The sequence below is a fragment of the Hyalella azteca genome, unplaced genomic scaffold (genome assembly GCF_000764305.2).
Source record: "Hyalella azteca isolate HAZT.00-mixed unplaced genomic scaffold, Hazt_2.0.2 contig17807, whole genome shotgun sequence".
NCBI classification, from domain to species: Eukaryota; Metazoa; Arthropoda; class Malacostraca; order Amphipoda; family Hyalellidae; genus Hyalella; species Hyalella azteca.
This window is the reverse complement of record NW_025947577.1, coordinates 167,459-191,006: the sequence shown is the minus strand read 5'-3', so window position 1 is coordinate 191,006 and position 23,548 is coordinate 167,459. Positions and strand designations below refer to the sequence as shown.

General features: G+C 34.9%; 2 protein-coding genes and 1 long non-coding RNA gene across 3 annotated transcripts in view; 2 read left to right on the top strand and 1 right to left on the bottom strand.

Annotated features, from left to right (window-relative positions):
• The window catches only part of LOC108676937, a 33,483-nt gene extending 31,004 nt beyond the window's left edge, over positions 1-2,479 (top strand). The window contains exons 12-14 of the mRNA XM_018165096.2: positions 1,221-1,238; positions 1,663-1,696; positions 2,377-2,479. Of these exons, the coding sequence (XP_018020585.1) occupies positions 1,221-1,238; positions 1,663-1,696; positions 2,377-2,479 (155 nt within the window). The remainder of the gene's footprint in view (positions 1-1,220; positions 1,239-1,662; positions 1,697-2,376) is intronic.
• An 837-nt stretch (positions 2,480-3,316) lies between these two features.
• LOC108676945 lies at positions 3,317-6,914 on the top strand. The gene is made up of 2 exons (XR_001931202.2): positions 3,317-3,421; positions 6,181-6,914. It is a non-coding gene; the product is annotated as an uncharacterized LOC108676945 (long non-coding RNA).
• Positions 6,915-8,585: 1,671 nt separating this feature from the next.
• LOC108676944 lies at positions 8,586-21,768 on the bottom strand. Its single transcript, XM_018165103.2, has 8 exons — positions 21,484-21,768; positions 21,148-21,290; positions 20,325-21,045; positions 18,842-19,396; positions 11,138-11,692; positions 10,389-10,532; positions 9,787-9,905; positions 8,586-9,404 (listed from the first exon to the last, which is right to left on the bottom strand). The coding sequence occupies exons 1-8, from the start codon at positions 21,646-21,648 to the stop codon at positions 9,116-9,118; spliced, it is 2,691 nt and encodes an 896-aa protein (XP_018020592.2). The 5' UTR covers positions 21,649-21,768; the 3' UTR covers positions 8,586-9,115.
• Between the last annotated feature and the right edge of the window lie 1,780 nt (positions 21,769-23,548).

The following is a 23,548-nucleotide window of genomic DNA, read 5'->3' as shown; positions in this document are numbered from 1 at the left end:
AAAAATGTGTTATAAGAGATGCACATTTCGAGATTTGCAACAATCAATTTATTTTTTTTAATTATCTGCGCGGAAGTAATTTTTTAAATGCAAAAAAATGGTGTGCCCGGCATTGAATAATATAATAAGTGACGGTAGTTTCGCGATGCGTTCCTTACCTAATGCAAAAGTTTTGTAACTAACGCTTGAAAATACGCAATATACCTATAATTTAAGTATTCTGTAAATATATTTAACAAGACATTTCGTACTTTGTCCTTGCCTGTTTAATACCTTATATTCCAACACACCTCAAATCCTGAGGATTCACAACTGAAAATCAGAACATAGAAGTGGATGAATATTCATAGTGATAAATTTCTGGATCACACCTTAGTAGTGCATTCGTTTTTTCGAAAATAATTAAATAATAATATTTACAATACAATTGGTATTATCCTAGACGCGTTTAGCTGCAAATTCAGTTTCCCTACAATAACCTAATGTTCAACATTGATTTTTCTAAATTGTAATCTTTCTTCTGAGTAACACGGCCTAAGTTCGGCCATCTTGAACTATTAATTAAGAGTGATTATACTTTTCCTCTGGAAAATTGGTTGAACATTTAATTTCAGTATCAAAATAATTAAAAGACCTGTCCATGTCAGATCTAAAGAGGAAAAAAAATTAATTTCACATCTGATTGACCATTGTTATTTATTAGTTGTTTAGTGACATAAACCTAGGAATAAACTGTACTGCAAGGATGTTAATTTTCGTGCTAATATTTAGCGTTAGTAATTGATAATTTCGATGAAACATCTTAAACACGAATTTTCATTCGTTAGAGAAGCGGTGGGCAAAAGCACTGCACTGGTCGCCATTGATATTGTCTGTTGCAAATGCATGGAAGAATAATATGTGCGAGTGAAGATCTTAATATCACTGGCCAATATCATCATGGTGGCTAGTGGGTAGCTTCATTGGATTCGAAACTGAATTGCAATTAAACGCCGATGAGTTTTTGCTCATCAGTGGTTTCTGGATACATTTAGATTAAGGATTTTACCCGCTTTACATTATATATTACATTTTACTACAATGTTGATGGTAGAAAATTTTAAACGTTTACATTTCATGGAATCTGACATACACTGAACAGTACGGAGAGCCGCTTTCATTCTATTCAAGCTCACTGATCTATATTGACTAGAGTATTGATAAAAATTTTCGATTTCCAGACGCTACCTATCGCAGTGGTAAGTTGGGAAAAATTTTTTGTTCCTATATTTTTGTCCTATTTACTCTCTGTGATTTACGTTGTTTCTACATGAACACAAAATACTTATCGTGTGACTATAAATACGATGGACTGCATATAAGTCATTACTGGAATAGAAATCTTCTTCAGAACATGACGGTTCTTCAAAAAAGTTTAAGGAGCTCAAATATCCCATTATTCATGTTATCAATGACATGGTTAAGATAAAGCTTGATTATGAACGCCATATTGAATTATCGGAAAAATGGCATTTTTTAACACCCATATTTACCGATATTCCATAGTGGCCGATCGACTGTTGACCTTTTGTGTACAGGTTCGAAAAGCGCTATCCTGGACACTTGTTAGGCTTATTATTTTATTTATTTATTTATTTTATCGCTTTAATTGTTATTTTTCAGGATACTACAAGCCTAAGCTCTATGCTCCTGGTCGGTAATTCTATTCCTATATTGCCCTAAGTTTATCTTCCTACTTTACGCAAGTGTGCAAAATTTCAGATCGATAGGATAAGTAGAAGTGTGTTAAATTTCGATTATAAGATTTGTAGCAGACAGACAGACAAACAGACAAACAAGAAGTGAAGTTAAAGAGAAGTGATGTAAAATGAGGCAAATTGCGGAAATATTTTCTTTTACATTGTATGAAAAAAGACTCTCTCGCTAGTCGTGATTTTAGTACGCTCACTATTATCACTATCACGTAGAATCATATATAATATTACGCATAATTTTAAAGTTGACGAAGAAATTTCAAAATTCTACAGTCACCAAGCAGATAAATTTTCCATAATCAACATAATTCTAAATATTAACTTTCAGAATTTTTTAAGTTGAACATAAACATTATTGTACATATTCTAAACTCGACATGCTTGTTGAACACCGGTAAAATGAATCCACTTTTGAAATCAGTTCAATCATTTTTAAGGTTATTCTTGCAATAAAAAACAAATTGATTGTCTGCAATAGGAACGTTTAAATACTTACATGAATACTTCATATGAACTAGTTCATTCACATTGATGGTTGTTCGTCCAATAAAATAACTGTTGATTGTCTGCAATGAGTACGTTTGAATAAGTGAATACTTCATATTGTTCTCATATCGCGCAGGCCATCACAGAGTCGGAGGCTGTCGAGCCTGACGTGTCGGAGGAGCGCAAAGAGCGACGTAAGAAGANGCATCCTCTTGGACCTGTCTCTTATACACATCTAGATGTGTATAAGAGACGAATGTTACTGTGTTTTAAGCTCACAACTACCATCATTTGGAAGGTTGAGATTCTTTAGAAAGGCCCATTTCAAGCATTCCAAATATATTTATCAAATTGTTGCAAATTGTTTTTGTCGACGATTTTTGATTGTTATTGATTTTTTCTACATTCAAGGTTTCATAACAACTCATCAATTAATTGGGCAATTCATTTAACAATTCATCACAGTTATACTAACCCATCTGTTTGTATGCATGTAATACTTTCTCTGATTTATCACAAATTTGTTTTGAATTTACGATAATTGACGCGGCACCGGTGAGTTAAAATAGACTTTTTTATTATTGAAGAACTTTTCTGCTTGATTTTTTCTGTCCTAAATTCTGCATAAGTTATGCATAAGTTTAATTTATTCCAGAGCAAGAGTGCTGTGAAAGTTCCTTTGTCGTGGCAGTTTTATTGCCTTCCAAACTTTATTAGGCAAATATTGGAATCTAATGAAACTTTGGGAAAAATTAATAATTGATTTCCCAAATCAGATGGGAAAATTTGACGAAATTTTTTATGATTACCAAACCTTCGAATATTTCTGCGATGTAATTTAATATGAAACACATCAAATGTTTTCGTACAAAATATAACCACGCAAATAAGCTTATGCTTATATTTGGTGCTTATTATATTGATTTTCTTTCCATAACAAATTAGTAAGTAGCATAATTGTTTTTTATCGAACAGAAAACTTTCAAAACGCTATTATATCATAACGGTTACCATAAAATTCATATGATTTACCTTATATATCTTCATTTGCTGAAAATTTATGTTTCTTGTTATCTTGGTTCATTTTATGTTCATAAATATTCAATTTTTGTTTCTTTTCATTAGCCGAATAATCTGCATAGTCTCCCTGTCTCTTCTCCTATCGGCACGCCTGCTCTCATGTAAGTATCGCTAACGCCCCTACAGCCGCACTATCAAAACTCGTTTAAGTGCATGTAGTGGCCCAAGTACAGAGTGATTCACGGAAACTTCCTGTTTTGTGTTTCGCGCCAAGCTACCAGATGTAGGAAAAGGGCGGAAAGCATTTCGTATAAAAGGCAAGGTCATGAAGTTTTGTGTCCCGCCTATTCAAGTTGCCACTATGCATTGGACAAGTGAGCAACGTGCGTTTGCTGTCGACGCGTACTTTTTTTAATGACCGTTCCATTGTCGTTACTCAACAAGCACTCCGTACTTGGTTCCGTATTCGTCCTTAAAGTCGGGTTCCTGATCGGCTCTGAACTTGATCGGGTTCCGAATAGGCTCGGTTTGATTTTTTATGAGGCTATCTTGAATCAATTGTTTACAATGACTGTCCAAGGACCCTACCTGATTTGAAGAACAACATACTCCAAGCCATCACCAACATACCCTTGAATGTGCAACGGCGAGTTGAACGGAACTTCAAAAATCTACTAAATGAATGCATTGGCAATGGAGGCCGTCATTTGTCTTCTGTAATTTTTAAAACTAAGTGATTCAGATAATGTCTTTTTCAAACAAATTTATATTGCAATGATAAGTTTATTATTTATTTTTTAATGAGATTTCAAATCATGAAGTTTCCCTAAATCACCCTGTACATTTAGCGGCCGATTTCACGTCTGTTATTTGTGGTCATGAAACTCCGTCTGTGATTGGCTGATGGAGTTACGAATTCTTAACTATTTTTGATAGTATGGCCCAGCGTGTGTTCATCCCTGGCCTCTCAAATACTGTGCGTCAGTCCTGCTCACGTGTTACGGAAAATCTGTGCAATTAGTTGACATGTGTATGATAGTACGAGAAATTGCGCAACTTGACTTGATATTATTTGTTTATTGCAGCATTGTGTGCCCATGCATGCCTTCGTATAACTTGGAGGAGTATTGAACGAGCTGTCGAAGACTCATTGAAAGACTTAGAAGCATTGACTGATTTTAGAATCATTTACTGTCTTAGAAGCATTGACTGATTTTAGAAGCATTGACTGTGATTTTAGAATCATTTACTGACTTAGACGCATTGACTGATTTTTGAAGCATTGACTGATTTTAAAATCATTTACTGACTTAGAAGCATTGACTGACTTTAGAAGCATTGACTGACTAAGAAGCACTGACTAATTTTAGAATCATTTACTGCCTTAGAAGCATTGACTGATTATAGAATCATTGACTGATTTTAGAATCATTGACTGATTTTTTAATCATTGACTGATTTTTGAATCATTGACTGATTTTTGAATCATTGACTGATTTTTGAATNCATTGAACAAGTTTAGAATCATTGACTGATTTTAGAAACATTGACGGATTTTCTGCTATCCATTTTGCGTGTCTTGAAAATAAGTCGCTTAAAATATTATAAATAAAATTATATCATAATTATGATGCACGTAAAAAATGAATGTTACACATTTTGATGTATTCAAAAATCATGAACAACTTGACTCAGAGTTGTATGAACTTGCTTTGTGTGTTTTTGTAAAGAATGTAAAATTGTGGTTTTATATAAAATGTTTCGTAATATTCCAACCTGAGTTGGCATTAAACCTTTCATCAGACAGATGAGCGGGAACTTCATTAATTTTAAATTACCTTCATTTGACTTATTGAAATTTTAGAAAAAAAAACAAGAATTTGTTTAATGTAAAAACGTTTCATTTGACCCGCAACATCATTTTTCACAAAGAAAAAATATTATGCTTGGAAACAAAATTTCTTTTCCCCGCATCTGATGAAAGGGTAACAGTCATCCGAGTTCATTAGGCACTAATAATCAACTTCATATTTACTTCATATTTTCATATGCATATATGACCTGAAGTGAGGTGTGGTTTTTAAATAATATATCACCATTATCCGACATGCAGTTTTCGTTCTTATTTTCTCGTTAAGTTACTTGCTTATCTTCTTTCTAGTGCTGTGTGCTCGAGATAAAAAGTTTTAAAAAATTTCAAAGTATTAATATTTATGATAAAAACTTCATAATCACCGTCTATAAATAACGTCGCCGGAATCTATGGAAAAACAAATTTCAGAAGCTATTTCAAATTACCGTTCGAAGTTCACATCTAATTATTTTTTATAGGTTTCATTACATTACTCTCCTGCTCACATTTATTGTCTTCCTAGTCGCTTTCCTGTTTCGAAATTATTCTCTCGGTATTCAATAACAAAACAATTAATTTTTCAAATTTACGTATCGTTCCCGAAAAAATTGAGTCAAATAACTTCACCACTACTGCGATCCATAATCAGGAAAAGCAATTGACATTGTGAACTGTTTCTCTCTAGCATCGAGGTTAAATTTCAAAAGATAAACTTATCGAAATAAACAAAAACTTAATATTACTGTTAAGTATGAGTTCATAAAATCATCTTTCATCAGTATTTACATATAATTGCCTGGGATCTAGCTTGTCTGAAACAAAAGTCAGAGAAAATTTGCTTGAAATTGTCCAATTGCAAAAACGTAAATATTAATTTCGAATATCTATATATTTTTCGATGAGTAAGCTAAAGAGATTATGGCAATATAGGACTTGAATTAATAATATTATTATGATGAATTCAATATTATTAATGGGTAAAATTTGATGTCGAATAATAGTATTGGAAATGCATTTAAAAAACAATTTCTACCATGTTTGAGAGGTAAAAAATTTTTATTTTTGCAGGAATTTCTGCTTCTGTCGACGTCTCCGCTGATGCTGCCGATGGTACTAAGCGCATTGCTCAGGCAGCTTATGATGAAGAATACGAGACCCAGCAACCTTTGATTGAATCACCAACACCAGAGGCACCGCAAAGTCCCGTAGAGCAGGTGACTCTGCCTTTAAGGTCCCGTAGTTCAGATAAACCATTCGAAGGTGAGCAGCAGACTGCAGGAGAAGTGGATGTTGAGGCTGAAGAAGAGCAGGTTGTTCGTGAGGAGGAGAAAGTGGTAGAGCTGCGAGGAGACGACACTGAAAAGGTGGTAGAAGAAGAGGTGGGGGTTGTTGTGCAGGGAGTTGACAAAGAAGTGGCTACTGGTGAACAAGAAGCTGTACCTGGAGAGGATGAGGAATATGAATACGAAGAGATCGAAGTTGAGGAAGAGGTTCCTGAAGAAGCCAGTCCCCAGGGGGCTGTTATCACCGGAGAAGAAGAAGATTTTTGGGCAAACGATGAAAATTCTGCAGGTAATGCCGGAGCTTCAGAAGTGGTTGAAGTTGAGGAGATTCAAGAGTAATAATTGAGGGGTGGACATTTTGAAGAAATCAATCATTACAGAGACTATGAACTAGGCAAATGAGATGTTGTCTTCAGAGAAGAATTATTATATCAGTGAAAATGCCGTTGAACTCAGTCATTCAAATTTATCACAAGAAGCTTGTGCGGTAACAAAACTTGTAAGGCACAACACAAAATATTTAGAAAAATTCCCCAAATATAAAACTCTCAATTACAAATTCTTCAAATTTAAAAAATACATTTCAAAATAAATATTTAGAATTTTATCCATAAAGTATAAGAACATTTATAATAGTCAAAGCTGTTCAAAGGTCTTGTGTACAGGGAACATTGTTAAATCAACATGGAAATGTTATAATGGATTTGGAATAGAATTTTAACGAAAAATGTTGGTGACTTACTTCGTTTAAAATTTCGAGACAAGCATGAACTTTTCGAGACAGCTGGTGAAGTTCGTCTGGCACCAGCATCAATTGGTAGGTCAATATTAATTATAAATGTTTCACGTTGCTGTGAAGAAATCTGTACCTTTCATAATTTTTATTCCTAATCAGTTTTGCCAGCTTTATGGGGTTTGTTTCGAAGAGAGAAAATAATTTTTGAATCTAACGAGTCTAATTAAGAGAGGCATGACTAATTTTAAAACATTGCCATGTCCTCCGATGTACAGAATGATGGTATAAATTCGTTAGGTGTATGTTTTTAATCATTTATATTCAACGTTTGCAACATCCACACATTATGAGTCACAACTTATCATCATGTTGAGCCTCAAGGCCTACCTGCTTTGAGCATAAATGTCTTTAAAGCATGAATGCAAACATGTCTTGTATGCTTTCTGAAATTAAGGATAAGCTCTATTATGACCAGGGCACAAGCGTTTTTTTATTCATCTTTTTCATAAATTAATGAGTAAACCAATTCCTGATCCAGAGCTGATGCATCTTTATGAGTTACATTAATTATCGTTATAAGTCAAGGATAACAGCGTGGAAATGATTGTCGTGGATCAGTGGATTTCAGAGACCTTCGAATCATTTTTAGAATGAAGTTCCCATGTCATGTTTCCCTATTTCCTAATGAACAATGTCCTAATGTAGATGTCCTCTGTTTGTGTGAGCCGTTTTTAACTCATATAGGTGTAGGCGTCTATGCTAATAAGAAGTTTCTGCCTTAGGAAAACCTCCTGAAGTGTCAACCTATGCCTTGTAAAGTATGGCATGAGATTAAAATTAATAATTTTCAATATTACCCCGATCCAACCTGAATTATTTCAGGATCTGGGAAAATAAAAGCAGGTGGAATAAAAAACTGGTATGCATAAACTTCTTTCCTTATGATATTAGGAGGGGCAGACAGGAGTTTCAGCCTTCAAATAATCGGTGTTTTCGCGATAGTAAAGATGTTTGTTATTCTTTTGTTGTTGTGCTATTGATGTAGTAGCGTCGCCCATTGATGGGAAATTCTTGAAGAAACATCAATAATCGAATAAAAATCCACTTAAGTATTGGTTTCATTTCCCAACAGCTATTCTGCCCAGTGAAGATCAGATCTCTCATTAGCAGCTTCGATATTCGATAAAAATTTAGGAATTACTTCATAGAAAATAATCTTAGAGTTACCGAGTGCTGCAAATTCTGGTCGGAATGGGCAAGGGCATTAAAATCAAAATTAAAATTCCATAGGCAATTTACTTAAAGAAGCATCATTTTCTCCAAATTTTGAGCTATAATACTGAGAGTTTTTGCTAAATTTACGGGTTGAACATATTATAATCATAATTGGGTGGCTAAGAATCGGCGACAGGCCAACATGGCCTGATTAAAAGCTTAAATAATTAAACTTTTTTTTATAGCCCCAATGTTGTAGATTTTTTTTCATAAACTGCAATGTCATGTTTCAGCTCAATTTATTATACGGTTGAAACATAGATTTTTGTGAAAATTTATTTTTTGAAAATTATACATAGTTACGGAAACGTAGGAATAATGATCGAACGACAACATTTTAAACTATATCTATTCGAAGCCTTGACCTCATCATACAAGTACGCTTTTGTTAGTATTTCGTGAGAAAATTATCAGTGTCCATAATATAGCATTGCATTTTTGCCGACAAAAGCTCTTATACTTCGATTCCGCTGACTTACATGGGCATTATTTAACAATTAATTTGTAGAACAGCAAATTATAGGAGTATTTTTGTGCTAGTGAAAATCATTGAATTGAATCAATGCATGATAACAATTGATAAAGTAGAGATTTAATTCCATGATGAAATCGCAAGAAGATGCTAAGCTTCCAACTCTTCTTGCAATCTCATCGTTCCAAAACTTGTGGACATTATATGATCTTATTATCTGCCACAAATTATCAATTTTTACCCAAGCTTCCTCTCATTAGCGACTATACGGTAAATTTTGACCGGCACATGTGACTCATTATACACAAAAAGGGCAGACTCAGCGTCCAGCGTGGCTTGGTAAACAATTGAGTAAGATAAATTTTCAGCTTTCAAAGCAGCAAAAAATTCCAGAATAGTTTCGGGATCTCTCCTCGTGCAAGCTATGAAAGCCTCCTTTGTGCTTCCGTTACAGCAAGATCTTGCATCTTCTGGTGGCAGAGGCGACATCACATCGCAATTACACTCCGTCCTCGTCAGAAGCTGACTGGAAAATGTAAACATATCGGGCGTTCAGCGATTTTTTTAAATTAATTAAACTAAACACATATAAATCATGAGTACTCCTCATCAATATTTTTCTCATCACATCGCTATTACACTCCGTCCTCGTCAGAAGCTGACTGGAAAATGCAAACATATAGGGCGTTCAGCGATTTTTTTTTAAATTAATTAAACTAAACACATATAAAACATGAGTATTCCTCATCGATATTTTTCTGTTAAATTCTGGTAAGAAATCTGTTTGAACAAACTAACTTTTGATTCCGGACTTCCTTATTACGAGTATAATAAAAATGTACAATACTTTGTATGTAAATTATTCTAGGGAATGAATATGACTCAATTAACAAGTAGCAAATACGTACCTGATGAGACGAGCTAGCGGTACCAGCAGATGACGTGCGTAGACGACGTCAGTTGCCAGGACCACGTCGCTGTGAGGCAGCGATGACACGTCTGGACGTTGCCAGTCCAGTTGCATCACCTTAGCAAAATTAAATATAAATTATTTGGGCCAATAATCACACCGGGAATTAAGTATAAATTACTCGAGCCCGCAATTACATCATTACAATCAAATCTGAAACAAAATATAACAAAATATAAGGTTGCTAATCAGACCGAATGTAAATATAAATTATTTGAGCCCGCAATCAGTTCGGAAGGAAATTTAAATAATATGGGCGGCAATCAGATAATATATTCGAATATAAATTATTTTAGCGGTATAATCAGGCCGGAAATTTATTCGAGTGGTGTCAGACCGGAAATGATATTTTTGTCCATCGAAGATATTTGCAGACAATGATATTTTGTTCATCGACCGGCAATGATATTTTGTTCATCGACCGGCAATGATATTTTTTGTTGTTCTGCATCACAGTTTATGATTGTTTACTGTAATTGTGTACTTTGGTTTAAATAAGTACTGCATCAGAGGCGTTGAGTTGTCAACGTTCTTGTTTACTTTGGTTTGAACGCCTCTGAGGCTGAGGCAAGGGAGGCGTGAAGTCCAGGGTAGCGCTGACGCCTCGCCAGGAGGCAGCTCGTCAGCTGAAAGCCGCTGACTCTGCAGCTCGCAGTGAGCTGACAACGCGCCCACACTCGGCATCTGACCGCAGCTCAAGCAATATTAGTTATGATATTATTGATATTACTTTAACATGATCCACGACTCTTACCATTTTACAACATGACTCTTACAATTTTCTCTATAGCTAATAATTACAAATAATTGTACCGCAGAATTGCATAGTCAAGAAAATATCCTCGAGTCAAATCTATCATGCTATTTTCCCATTATTTAATTATCACATACAATCGAGTAAATCGAGAGTCAACACCTACAGCAAATGAAATTTTTACCATAGGAAATTCATCGGAAACCATTAAAACTACTAAATTCGCTGTGCAAGAATAAAATTAACATGTTTTTCGAGTTTGTTGGAGATCAGAGTTCATTCTCGACAGTTATCGGTTAATTACCTAATTTGAAACGACTGAAGCTACATCGAAAAAATCAATACAGTCATTGCTATTGTGTAAAATTAATATTATTCTGAATTTTTTTGGAGATTTTTAAATAATAATTTAAACTAATGATATTTCTGTGCAATGATAAAGAAAGTTTTTATTTTGAATTTTTTTGGAAACTGTTATATAATAATTTACACTATTGAAATTTCTGTGCAATGATAAAGAAAGTTTTAAACTCACAAATCGTTCGTCGGTCAAGACGAGGTTATGGAGGAGCAGGTCCAGCACGTGTGGGTGACAATCGGTCGCCGTGTACGCGATGATCCCGCAATTGTCGTCGTATTCTTTATTTTCTTTTGGAAATTCAGGAACTACATTTTGAACTTGAGATCTCTCGTCTATAGTACTTTGGAAGTCCATTGCTTTGATTTTCGAGTCGAGGTTGCTGGTAATTACTAATTCGCTCGCGTGGTTTCCAGTTTCATTTCTAATTTTGTATCCGCTATTTTTGTTGTCCGAGTCGCGGATGTTTGATTTAGGCTTGGAACCTCTTTTGTGTGCCATGTATTTTGATGAAATTAACGTTTCTGGTATATCTGTAAACTCGAGATTTGATTCGTGGTCATCATCAATAGTTATTGTTTGTTTTCGGTATACTTCTTTGCTTTGATTTGTGCTGATGGGCATTTGTTTATCAGCACAAATTGAATTATGTCGGGGAAATCTTTTGATAATTGAAGCCGCCAGATATCCAACGCCTGCACCGATTTCCAGAATCCGCTTCCCTCGCACCACCTGTCGTGGAAAAATCTCTATAATATGCTTGTGAAATTTTAGTAAAGTAGTTATTTAAAGAAATTATTGTTAGAAATGTGTAACTGGATTCTTGTCATACAGATACCATATATATTTACAAATTTTGAACATTTTTACCCATGACGTCCTATTGGAGAAAGAATTTGTAGCGGTAGCGGTAGCGCCGCTACATTTCCAAGTAGCGCTGCCCAGCTCTGTTGATATCTGTGGTCTGTCATCGGTTGTACAATAAAGCTGTCTGATACCTTTAGTGTGAAATCGGTTTTAAACAAATTATATGAGTCTCAATATTTATATTTTTTTATTTTATCGGTTAGAAATTTAGTCTAAAATTCAACACACGTCGAAGTCATTTTATCAAATTGCGGCCAAAAATGTCGTTCATGACCTACTTCTGAAGTTTGGTTCATCAAAAATGATCGAATACCATACTTTAATCTAAGGATTTCATACTGTCTCACATTTAAGCTAGGGATAAACTATTTGTTTTCAGCAATAGAAAATTTTCATCAATAATCAAAATTAATTTTTTTATTATTAGTGGATATAAATCACATAACCTTACGAAATCAGAAATTTTTGCCTATAAAAATCCGTACACATTTTTTGATAAAGCTCAAAAAAAGAATGATTCTCTGAAAATAAAATAAACTCAAACCCTCTAAACCATTGCCAAGATCTGTTGCCACGAAACTATTGCCACGGACATTTCTTTTCATCAGTTAGGAGAATAAACATCGATAAACATCCCCTTCTTGTTGGGGTAAAATTAAATATTCCTTTTTTCGACTTGAAGCGAACATATATGATCCTTAAGTAAAAAAATCATTCATAATAAAAATTTACGCTTGTGTGGATTTTGGTTAACTTTTGCTGTTCTTGATTGTTTATTAATTGTGTACGTAGTTCATGTTGATATTTGATTTGACTTCAAAAATGATGTCTTAACTTGTGTTTCTTCATAAAATGTATGTTTTTAACAACAAATTGTTTTGTTTCTCGAGTCGAACTCAAAACACATTCTTGTCGGTCTCGTATTTAACAATTGGAATGAGGCTCAATTACAAAAAATTTGTACGAATTAACTAATGCAATAATTCGCTGATTTGCTCGTGACCAAGTTACATCATAATTTCCAAGATTTTACATTTCACTCTGATTATTGTCAATGCTTAGCGAACTATTCTCACACTAGTTATTTATATTCCCCAAGACTAAAGTATGAAAACTTCAACTATGCATATCAGGGAGAATATCAAAATATTGCATTGACATATTTTTCAACTACCAAACAAAGGTTCTTCTTATCTACCGACACGTCATGGTAGGGACAACAGCTGAGCAGCAACTGGGCTATGGGACTGGCGCTCACACCCGTTGGGTCTTGAGGCCAAACTTCAACAGAAATCACATTAATTGGCGTAACTATTACTAATTAGGAGACAAACCGGTAATAAACAGTTACAATTTATTATTATAACAAAGCCTGATTTCGACTTGTTCCAGACAACAACGATGCTATGAAAATTTCGATGCTATGATCTCACTTCGAGCTTTTTGTTTTCTGAGCTTTTGATTAAGATCAAAGATTCGCATCTCCGATCGCATGACCTTGCAAGTAATATATGGGCAAACTAATATTCAGAAAGTGAGTGCAACCCATAACCATATGCTTACGGTTAAAGTTGAGGAGACTCTCCCTCAAGATCTTGTACTAAACAGAAGGACAGAGAGCAAGAATGTGAAATTTTTCTATGATAATCTTGTATATTAATCCACGTCATTTTCAACATAATATCCGCTCTATGCTTAAAACTACCGCCGAACGTCAAGGCCTTTATCTTGGCAGATGCGATGCCCTTGCTAAGGTCCTTGCCCGATCCCATGACCTTGCAAGTGATAGATGTGTAAGCAAACACACTCAAACCATCTATCGTCGTCACTCTATTGTCATCCGGTGTCCACGACAGCGAATCTTGGCAACGAAAAGTCGTCGCTAAACACAACACAGGCGCCTTGCCAACTTTACGGTCACTCTTACTGATGTTCTGTCTCTCAAGATAATCATATCATGCGTTTGTACTCGAATCTCATTACAATGCTATACATTTGTACTCGAATCTCGTAACAACGTTATTCGTGAGATTTGCATCATTAAAGGTGGAATGATTAATCAGTGATCTTAGTGACTTGCTTGATCACTCAGATTATTTAATGGATAAGGTGGTTCATAGGTAATTAAACAGATAGTAACGAAGTAACCTAAAATAATTTTAATTATTATACAATATTTTTCATATAAATTAAGCATTTTTTGTTAATATAATAAAATAGCACTGAAAACTGGTGAGATTTTTCACTATAAATGAATTCATTACCTGCATGGGACCTAAAATATTGGTGTACAAAATCAAATACAAAAATCTGACATGTATACGATGCACTCGTCAGATCTAGGCCATGTTACTCGGGCCGAATTTTAAGCAAGCTCATAAACATAAGCAAATATTTTGCATACACCTGCTCGTCGTCATTATACAGTATAAACATTTCATTCGTTTCTTGCGTCGGATGTGCCGGAACTGATGAGTCACATCCGACGGAACTGATGAGACACAAATAGGCTTGACCACGGTTGAACTAGTATAAGGTTGACCCATGAGAAGCTTATTTTCGCGGATGTAGTTCGTTGTTCGCCTGTGACCTCACAAGCATTAACCAATCACCGATATGCGATCAAACCAGTCAACCAATTCGTCTTGAGAATGACGGGTTTGTTTATGTTTCTCGATCTACGTGACGTAACAAGATAGCTGAACTGAAAGGCGGAACTTCTCGTGGGTCAACCTTATATAGTTCAACCATGGGCTTAACGACCTGATTGCCGCCGGTCTGACAACAGAGCGTAATCCGGTCATTTATTCGTCTACCTAAAACTTGAACTGTAAATTTTTAAACTGTAAATTTATTTATAAACTGTTAAAAGTCAATAAAGCTGTAAATTTATTCGAACACTAAGTAATCAAGAAGCTAGTTTCACTGTTAATTTATACGCATCATAATTCTTATTAAGTACCTGGCTCTGTTAATTTATTTGCATGCTGAATACTCAAGATTAGTTGCTCTGTTAATTCATCGGCATGCCGTAAACTCGATAAGATACGTATAATGTATACTCATTTGCTCATTGAATGCTCGTTCGAATAGTTTGAAAGTTTATTCTGTTCAATTAAATCATCACAGAAGCCCACACAGAGCGTCCTCATTTACTAACTATAATGTTTTAAGACATTAATATGGCCATCGTTTGTTTTTCCGTCCAGAATCGCTGCTCTAACATTAGAGGCACCAAAATAATATTAGCAATTATTTAAATTGTGTAATAATGTCACTAGATTGCTTGAACCGCAAATTCACTAGAAATTTAAAAGCGAATAAAACTCCACAAAAATTCAGCATTTCTCTATTGAAAACGTTTCGGAGACCAGCTCCATCGTCATTACGATATATCTAGAACACAAGTACAGTTAGAAAATTAATAAAGTTTGGAGTCCAAAGAAAAAACAACAACAAAAGTTAATACCTAAATTTACAGGCAAAGGGCAGAATAATAATGAAATACCTATCTATTCACTCCAAACTTTATTAATTTTCTGACTGTACTTGTGTTCTAGATTTATCGTAATGACGATGGAGCTGGTCTCCGAAACGTTTTCAATAGAGAAATGCTGAATTTTTGTGGAGTTTTCTTCGCTTTTAAATTTCTAGTAAATTGTGTATTTATTTATTTTTATCCTCATGTTCCTCCATGTTCTAAGATCGCACATAGTAATTCTACCACAGCATTCAACGAGCATACCACCGCCTGCTTTTTTGTTCATCCATTTGTGTGGAAATAATCAAAGTAATTAAAATTTTATTTTATTGCATAATTCTGAAGGGATCAAATGGGATGTTAACTTAGAGAACATTGGAGTGGTTCCAGCATTATGATCGGTGATGATTAGATCTTCTTTAATTTTATTTCATCTTAATATGAATGCTAAATTGCAATGTTGTACAGTGTAACATGATAAGAGATGATTTTGGGCGATTAAATTCGGCGTGTGCGATTCAACCGCGTCCCTTAATTGACTCGAACTTGGCAGACGTCCAGCAAGAAGCCTTACAGCAATAATTTCAAGTTTTACGTATGCGAAAAATTTTAGGTTGTATGACCTAATTTATAATATTCTATTTGGTTGATCTTAATGCCATGCGTAAGAGCGCAAGGTCTACAGGCGACGCAAGCGCAGCACGCTCTGATCAGTTCGTCGGTCGATTGTTCTTCGCTTTGGGTTTTTCGACGAGAAATAAATTATCAGGCCTAATAGTTGACTATGGATTCGACGCAGTGACGCCACACTGCAGTCGTTATTTTAACAACCTCATAATGTCTCGGTGGATAAATGAACTTTTTTCAGTGCACCTTAAATGAACGGGAAGCCTTTATCTGAGACAGTAACTCGCAAAAGAATTATTCTCTGAATAAATTTCTAGGTTTGGGAGAACTTCCAAGGTGAATTTAAAAAGTTACGATTATTAATTCTATTCTAGAAATGTCTGATCTGATACTTGGAAAATTATAACAGAATTTTTTCCCTTTGCAAAGTGAATAAATTTCTAGGTTTGGCAGAACTTTCGAGTACAATATAAAGAGATATGAATACTAATTCTATTTTAGAAACGGCTGAACAGATACAGATACTCATGAAATTATAACAGACTTTTTGCCGCTTCAAAGTGAAAAAAATTACAGGTTTGGCAGAACTTTCGAGTTGAATTTCCAAATTTATGAATATTAATTCTATTTTAGAAACGGCTGAAAGGGTACTCGTGAAATCATAACAGACTTTTCGCCAATTTAATGTGAATAAATTTCAAGGTTTGAGAGAACTTTCGAGTTGAATTTAAAAAGATATAAATAGTGATTTTATTGGAGAAACGGTTGAACTGATACTAGTGACATTTTAACAGACATTTTGCCGCTTTAAAGTGAATAAATGTCTAGGTTTGGGAGAACTTTGAGTTGAATTTTAAAAGTTATGAATACTAATTCTATTTTAGAAACCGCTGAACAGTTTTGAGACCACTTTTAGGCTCGATTATAAACATAATTAAATATTTTTGGCATATTTTCGCTCGATAATAAAGCGCATTGTTCATTTACCTGTACCCTAAATACAAAATACGACCATTTATTCCCATCTAAATACTCGATAAGAGAAACGCGTGTTTGATAAAATGGTACTGTAAGTACTCAACAAGATAGTCTCGCCGTCAATCAATATGCATGCTGTTGACGCGAGGATAGCAACGATCGTTGCTAGTTAATTCGCTTGCTGATTGTAGATGAGTTAGTTTCGCTGTCAATTTTTTCGAACACTAAATATTCAATAAGAAAGATTCGTTGTTAATGTGTATGCACCAGAACTATTAATGAGCTTCCTGCGCTATTATATTAGTTGCTCGCAGAATACTCGTTAAGATATTTACGCTGTTAACTTATTTGCTCGCAGAATACTTGATAAGATAGTTGCGCTGTTAACTTATTTGCTCGTAGTGCATCTTGAAACGCGACAGGACAGGTGCCTTTACCTGAGACAAGAACTGGCATAAGAACTATTACCGTCGTTGCCACTAACGTTGCCACAGCACTTGGTCTTTAAGATAAACTATCGCCGGTCTTTAAGATGAACTATCGCCGGTCTTTAAGATAAACTATCGCCGGTCTTTAACATGAACTATCGCCGGTCTTTAAGGTGAACTATCTATTATCTGAACAAAACCTAACCACAACTTTCAGGCGAAATCGAAACAGCTTTATTCTTATTCTGTGATAATCCAAGCCTACAAATCGAAGTTCTGCCACTGCAGAACTTCAATTCATATACTGATTTTAGGTACAAGAGGCGAGTCTCTGCTGTGCAGTATCTGCAGAGTGGTAACTTTTGTGTCAGTGACGGTACTCAGTTTCATTTCATTTTATACATATGTCTGATTCTCACGCAAAATGAAAACTGTAGTAAAGAAGTCATGATTTTTCTGAAAAATCTCATTTGGGTTCCTAGGCTATTAATGTTATAGATTTGATTTCTATTCCGACTTTCAATACACACATGAATTTGCTGACATGAATTCAATTTTAAGTTAATTTAAGAATAAATCAATAAATAACATAACTGGTCAAGTCAACGCAGATGATCAGTTAGGACGATCAAAATCATTCGAAATGGCGTCATGAATATAGCATGTTATTCCTGATCAAAGACATTATCTCGAAAACATATATGCTATGAGAATTTCATTAATGCGTGTTCGATGCATTTATATTAATGTAAACATGGGAATAAGTGTATATGTTTTCTGGAACGAACAAAAAAAACAACAAATTTGTTTGAATTGATGTAACTTTTATAGCTAACTATCATCATAGTTTTTAACTGATATTGTTATTGATTATAGTTATTTTAAGAAATTAAGAAAGTTTTATTAGTAAAATCCACGATTGAACCGGTTGTCGCCTACGTTATCGCCAAACAAATGGTGTATTGATTAAGTTCGCTAATAAAACCATAACAGAATAAATAATTTATTTTCTTATCTCATACGTATCTTTGATTGTTGTCACACCTGCACTGCTCTTTTAAAAACTTTAAACTTCACAATAAATTGGTCGATTAATAAATTTTACATTTTTAGTCACGTTATGAGATAATTTGTGTCATAAGTGAAAAATTTAGGAAATTCATCGGAAACCATTAAAACTACTAAATTCGCTGTGCAAGAATAAAATTAACATGTTTTTCGAGTTTGTTGGAGATCAGAGTTCATTTCCGACAGTTATCGGTTAATTCCCTAATTTGAAACGACTGAAGCTACATCGAAAAAATCAATACAGTCATTGCTATTGTGTAAAATTAATATTATTCTGAATTTTTTTGGAGATTTTTAAATAATAATTTAAACTAATGATATTTCTGTGCAATGATAAAGAAAGTTTTTATTTTGAATTTTTTTGGAAACTGTTATATAATAATTTACACTATTGAAATTTCTGTGCAATGATAAAGAAAGTTTTAAACTCACAAATCGTTCGTCGGTCAAGACGAGGTTATGGAGGAGCAGGTCCAGCACGTGTGGGTGACAATCGGTCGCCGTGTACGCGATGATCCCGCAATTGTCGTCGTATTCTTTATTTTCTTTTGGAAATTCAGGAACTACATTTTGAACTTGAGATCTCTCGTCTATAGTACTTTGGAAGTCCATTGCTTTGATTTTCGAGTCGAGGTTGCTGGTAATTACTAATTCGCTCGCGTGGTTTCCAGTTTCATTTCTAATTTTGTATCCGCTATTTTTGTTGTCCGAGTCGCGGATGTTTGATTTAGGCTTGGAACCTCTTTTGTGTGCCATGTATTTTGATGAAATTAACGTTTCTGGTATATCTGTAAACTCGAGATTTGATTCGTGGTCATCATCAATAGTTATTGTTTGTTTTCGGTATACTTCTTTGCTTTGATTTGTGCTGATGGGCATTTGTTTATCAGCACAAATTGAATTATGTCGGGGAAATCTTTTGATAATTGAAGCCGCCAGATATCCAACGCCTGCACCGATTTCCAGAATCCGCTTCCCTCGCACCACCTGTCGTGGAAAAATCTCTATAATATGCTTGTGAAATTTTAGTAAAGTAGTTATTTAAAGAAATTATTGTTAGAAATGTGTAACTGGATTCTTGTCATACAGATACCATATATATTTACAAATTTTGAACATTTTTACCCATGACGTCCTATTGGAGAAAGAATTGTGACTGTTTGGACAGACTAAGTTTGAAAAAGCATGAGTATTTAAATTTTGGTTACCTGAATACCTGAATGCTCGTGAATCGCAAGTCCCGTTATCATGGATATAAAATTATACTATAAATTTAATAAGTAACTTATGTGTAAGAAAGAAAGATCCGTTCATACCATAATTTAGCGCAGAACTCTTACTTATCACGTGCAACTTCTATAATTTAATATGATTAATAAATGTATAATGTCACAATAAAGCTCTGCAGTCTGCACTGACTACTGTTCCATCACTATAAATAAAATGCGACGAAGTGTTCTTTTTTATTGTAGGTACGCTTCATGAAAATTCTCATATAATTTTAATTCTATATGTAGCTATATCTTCTGTAGTTTGGTTTCTATTTAGAATGAAGAAATATCTGTTACTGCATTTAACGTAGAACGCCTTTTAAACTCTTGTTGAAATTGCTAAGTTTCAGTATAAAATTTAGACGATGCTGTCTTCTCTGAATTACCAATGCCATGACAGTTGTGGGCTACAAGGATCTTGCGATATATGCCAAGCTGGAAACCAAAAGGCTGCTGAAGATATCATGATGTTATCATTATTCTTCAAATGACCTGATTTTTATTGTCAGCCGACTACAACTGTTCAATCAATCAGGTATGATCGACGCTCTACCTGAGGATTGTCATGGTCCAATTAAATTGTTTTAATTAACCCACCCTTGCATTGTTATTGTCCAATTAAAGTGTTTCAAGTAATAACCTACCTGTGGATTGTTGTCCACCCATTCAGCCATGACCGCCGCCCCTCCCCAGCTGGTCAGACCCGTCGTTCCTCGGGTTATGCCCCGGCCAGCCTCCAGCAGCGTCACATGGCTGCGCTCGTTTGCAATGCCGGCTTCCTGCAGCGTCTCGTGGCTCCAATCATCCAAGATGACAGATTCCTGCTGCGTTTCGTAGCTGTGCTCGTTTGAAATGAATGCACTTGTAATAAGATGATCCGTAGTTGCCTGTGTCCCTGTTAAGATGTCGACATTGGAAGACAAATATTTGAATAATATATCGTTTCTAATATTGGAGTAAACATTCGTTATGTTTCTTTGGTTAAGAACCATTTGTTCTGCTGCATTAAAATTTAGTTCCTGAGTGCTTATATGATGCAGTCGTTCTTCTCTTGAACATTCCAGCAATGTATGCTGTTGGTTAGGCTTTCGAGCAGCTGACACGATTTCAAGATTGAGTTTGAAATTTAAATGAGTCGGATCAGCAGGGCCGTCACAGCTTAAATACTCTGTTGCAATTAGACTTCTTTCTTCCACCAAACCATTACTGAATTGATTTTTTATTTGAGTATTTCTAATCCATTCATTGATCTCATAATCCTGAAGCCTGGACGCATTTAAGACGTAGCTTTTGTACACAAGCTCTGATTCTTTGTCATCTTTCATTTCTTTTAGTCGCCGGCATGCTTCGAAGCAATCATTTAACCTGCTGCACGCATTTAAGACGTAGCTTTTGTACACAAGCTCTGATTCTTTGTCATCTTTCATTTCTTTTAGTCGCCGGCACGCTTCGAAGCAATCATTTAACCTTCTGCACTTCCATTGTCTTGAGAGGAAGATGTCCAGCAGCCACTGCAGAGTCTGAAGGTCCACTGATGGATCCCGTGGGTATCGCAGAGCCAAAGGATGCAGCACAGTGCTCAGTAAACAAAGACTTCCCATCGCTTCTTGCTGCCAATTTAATCATTAGTATTTATTTAAAAATATATATAATGTAAAATATGCGCATATAATAACTTCACAAAAAAATGAAATATTGATAATTATTTAAAATATATTGGGCTTCGTTCAATTGATGATCTTGTTCACCGATTCGATTTTAGTTTAAGTGATTAATGGGTAACATTGCGATGCTACAACTTACCTCTTCAGCGGACAAGTCTGCTGGCATATACTCTGCAGCTCGGGACCACAGCACTCTGTTGGTTGGTAGACCCACTAGGTGGGCTTGTGACAGTATTGGCCGCCACTGTCCATTGCACCACTCAGCCCACCCCTGGGCACTGAGTGTGCTGGGCAGAATTGACATTGTAGTGACGGTTTAAAAAATTTTCGGGTTTGAGGAAAAACTGAGCTATCCGGGAGCCTCGTTCCTGAAGAAATATGAAGCATGAAAAATCGATCCGTTAATAAGAAATTCGCTTTTTAAGAAATAAAATAAAAATTTACGTTTAAAAATTACTTTTTAAAGACAACACTTCCAAAGAATCCAGTATCACCAATCTTACAGATGTACAATGAATTTCTCATCTAATTTTCAAAAAGTAAAAAATTTATTAAATTTCGATTACAAGATTTGTAGCAGACAGACAGACAGACAGACAAACAAACAAACAGACAAGAAGTGAAGTTAAAGAGAAGTGTTGTAATATACATATCAATCCCCCGAATATTTTTTGCTCTACGCTATGTCGCAGTGAAAACAAACAACAGTTTTTGAATAAAAATAAATTTAGCGCAATATCCAGTAAAGAAACAAATAACTTTAATAAAATCAATTATTAATTTAGAATTCTCTCTTCAATGTTAAGGTTGAAGGGTCTTCATCGCATATATAATGCTGCTGATGGATGACATTAAATAAAACATTTTACGAGCAAGGGGGGAAATTCAGAAGACAGTGTGAGCGAATCCAGCAATAAATTAGTGAGCACTGGAATAAATAAAGTGAATCTTTTTTTGCAATATCAAACGTGTTTGATATCCAGAGGTGGGCAGTAGCGCGCTACATGTAGCGGTCGCTACTAGCGGCCGCTACATTTTCAGTAGCGGTAGCGGTAGCGGCTCTACATTTAAGGCAATGTAGCGGTAGCGGTTTGCACTCGTCAGATCTAGGCCATGTTCCTCGGGCCGAGTTTTAAGCTTGCTTATAAACATAGGCAAATATTTTTGCATACACCTGCTCGTCGTCACTATACAGTATAAATATTTAATTTATTACTTTGCGTCGGAAGTGTCTTAGGAGAGCGGAACTGATGAGCTACAAACAGGCTTAACGACCTGGTAGCGTGCTGGTCTGCCAACAGAACGTAAACTGATTATTTATTCGCCTGCTTAAAACTCGACAAATCAATTAAACTGTAAATTTATTCGAACACTAAGTAATCAAGAAGCTAGTTTCACTGCTAAATTATGCGCATCGCTTTAAAGTGAATAGATTTCTAGGTTTTGAAGAACTTTCCACTTGAATTCAGAAAGTTATGAATACTAATTCCATTTTAGAAACATCTCGACTCGAGTAATTACATACAACAGACTTCTTGCCGCTTTAAATTGAATAAATATTTAGGTGTTGGAGAACTTTCGAGGTGGATTCAAGAAGTTATGAATTACAATTCTATTTTAGAATTAAAATTTTTATTAAAATTATTATTATTATAAATAATTATTTATATTAAAAAATTAAAATTATTATTTAGAATCAAAATTGTCTCAACTGATACTCGTGAAATTATAACAGACTGTTTGCCGCTTTAAAGTGAATAAATTTCTAGGCTTGGAAAAACTTTCGAGTCGAATTTAAAATGTTATGAATACCAATTCTCTTTTTGAAACTTCTGAACTGATACTCGTAAAATTATTACAGTCTTCTTGTCGCTTAAAAGTAAATAAATTTTAGTGTTTAGAAAAACTTTAGAGTTGAATTAAAAAAATTATGAATACTATATCTATTTTAGAAACGGCTGAACAGCTTTAGGCCCAGTTTAGTTTAGATCCAGGCTCGATTATAAACATAAACAAATACTTTGTATACACCCGCTCGCTGCCATTAATTAGACGATATAAACATTTGAATTATTTCTTGTGTCGTATGTTTTCTAGGAGAACGGAACTGATTAGCCGCCAAAAGCTTGTCAACCCTAACGTCGTCAGCTGCAAACAGAGCCTAGACCGATCATTTCTTCTCCTGCTAAAAGATCGATAAATAG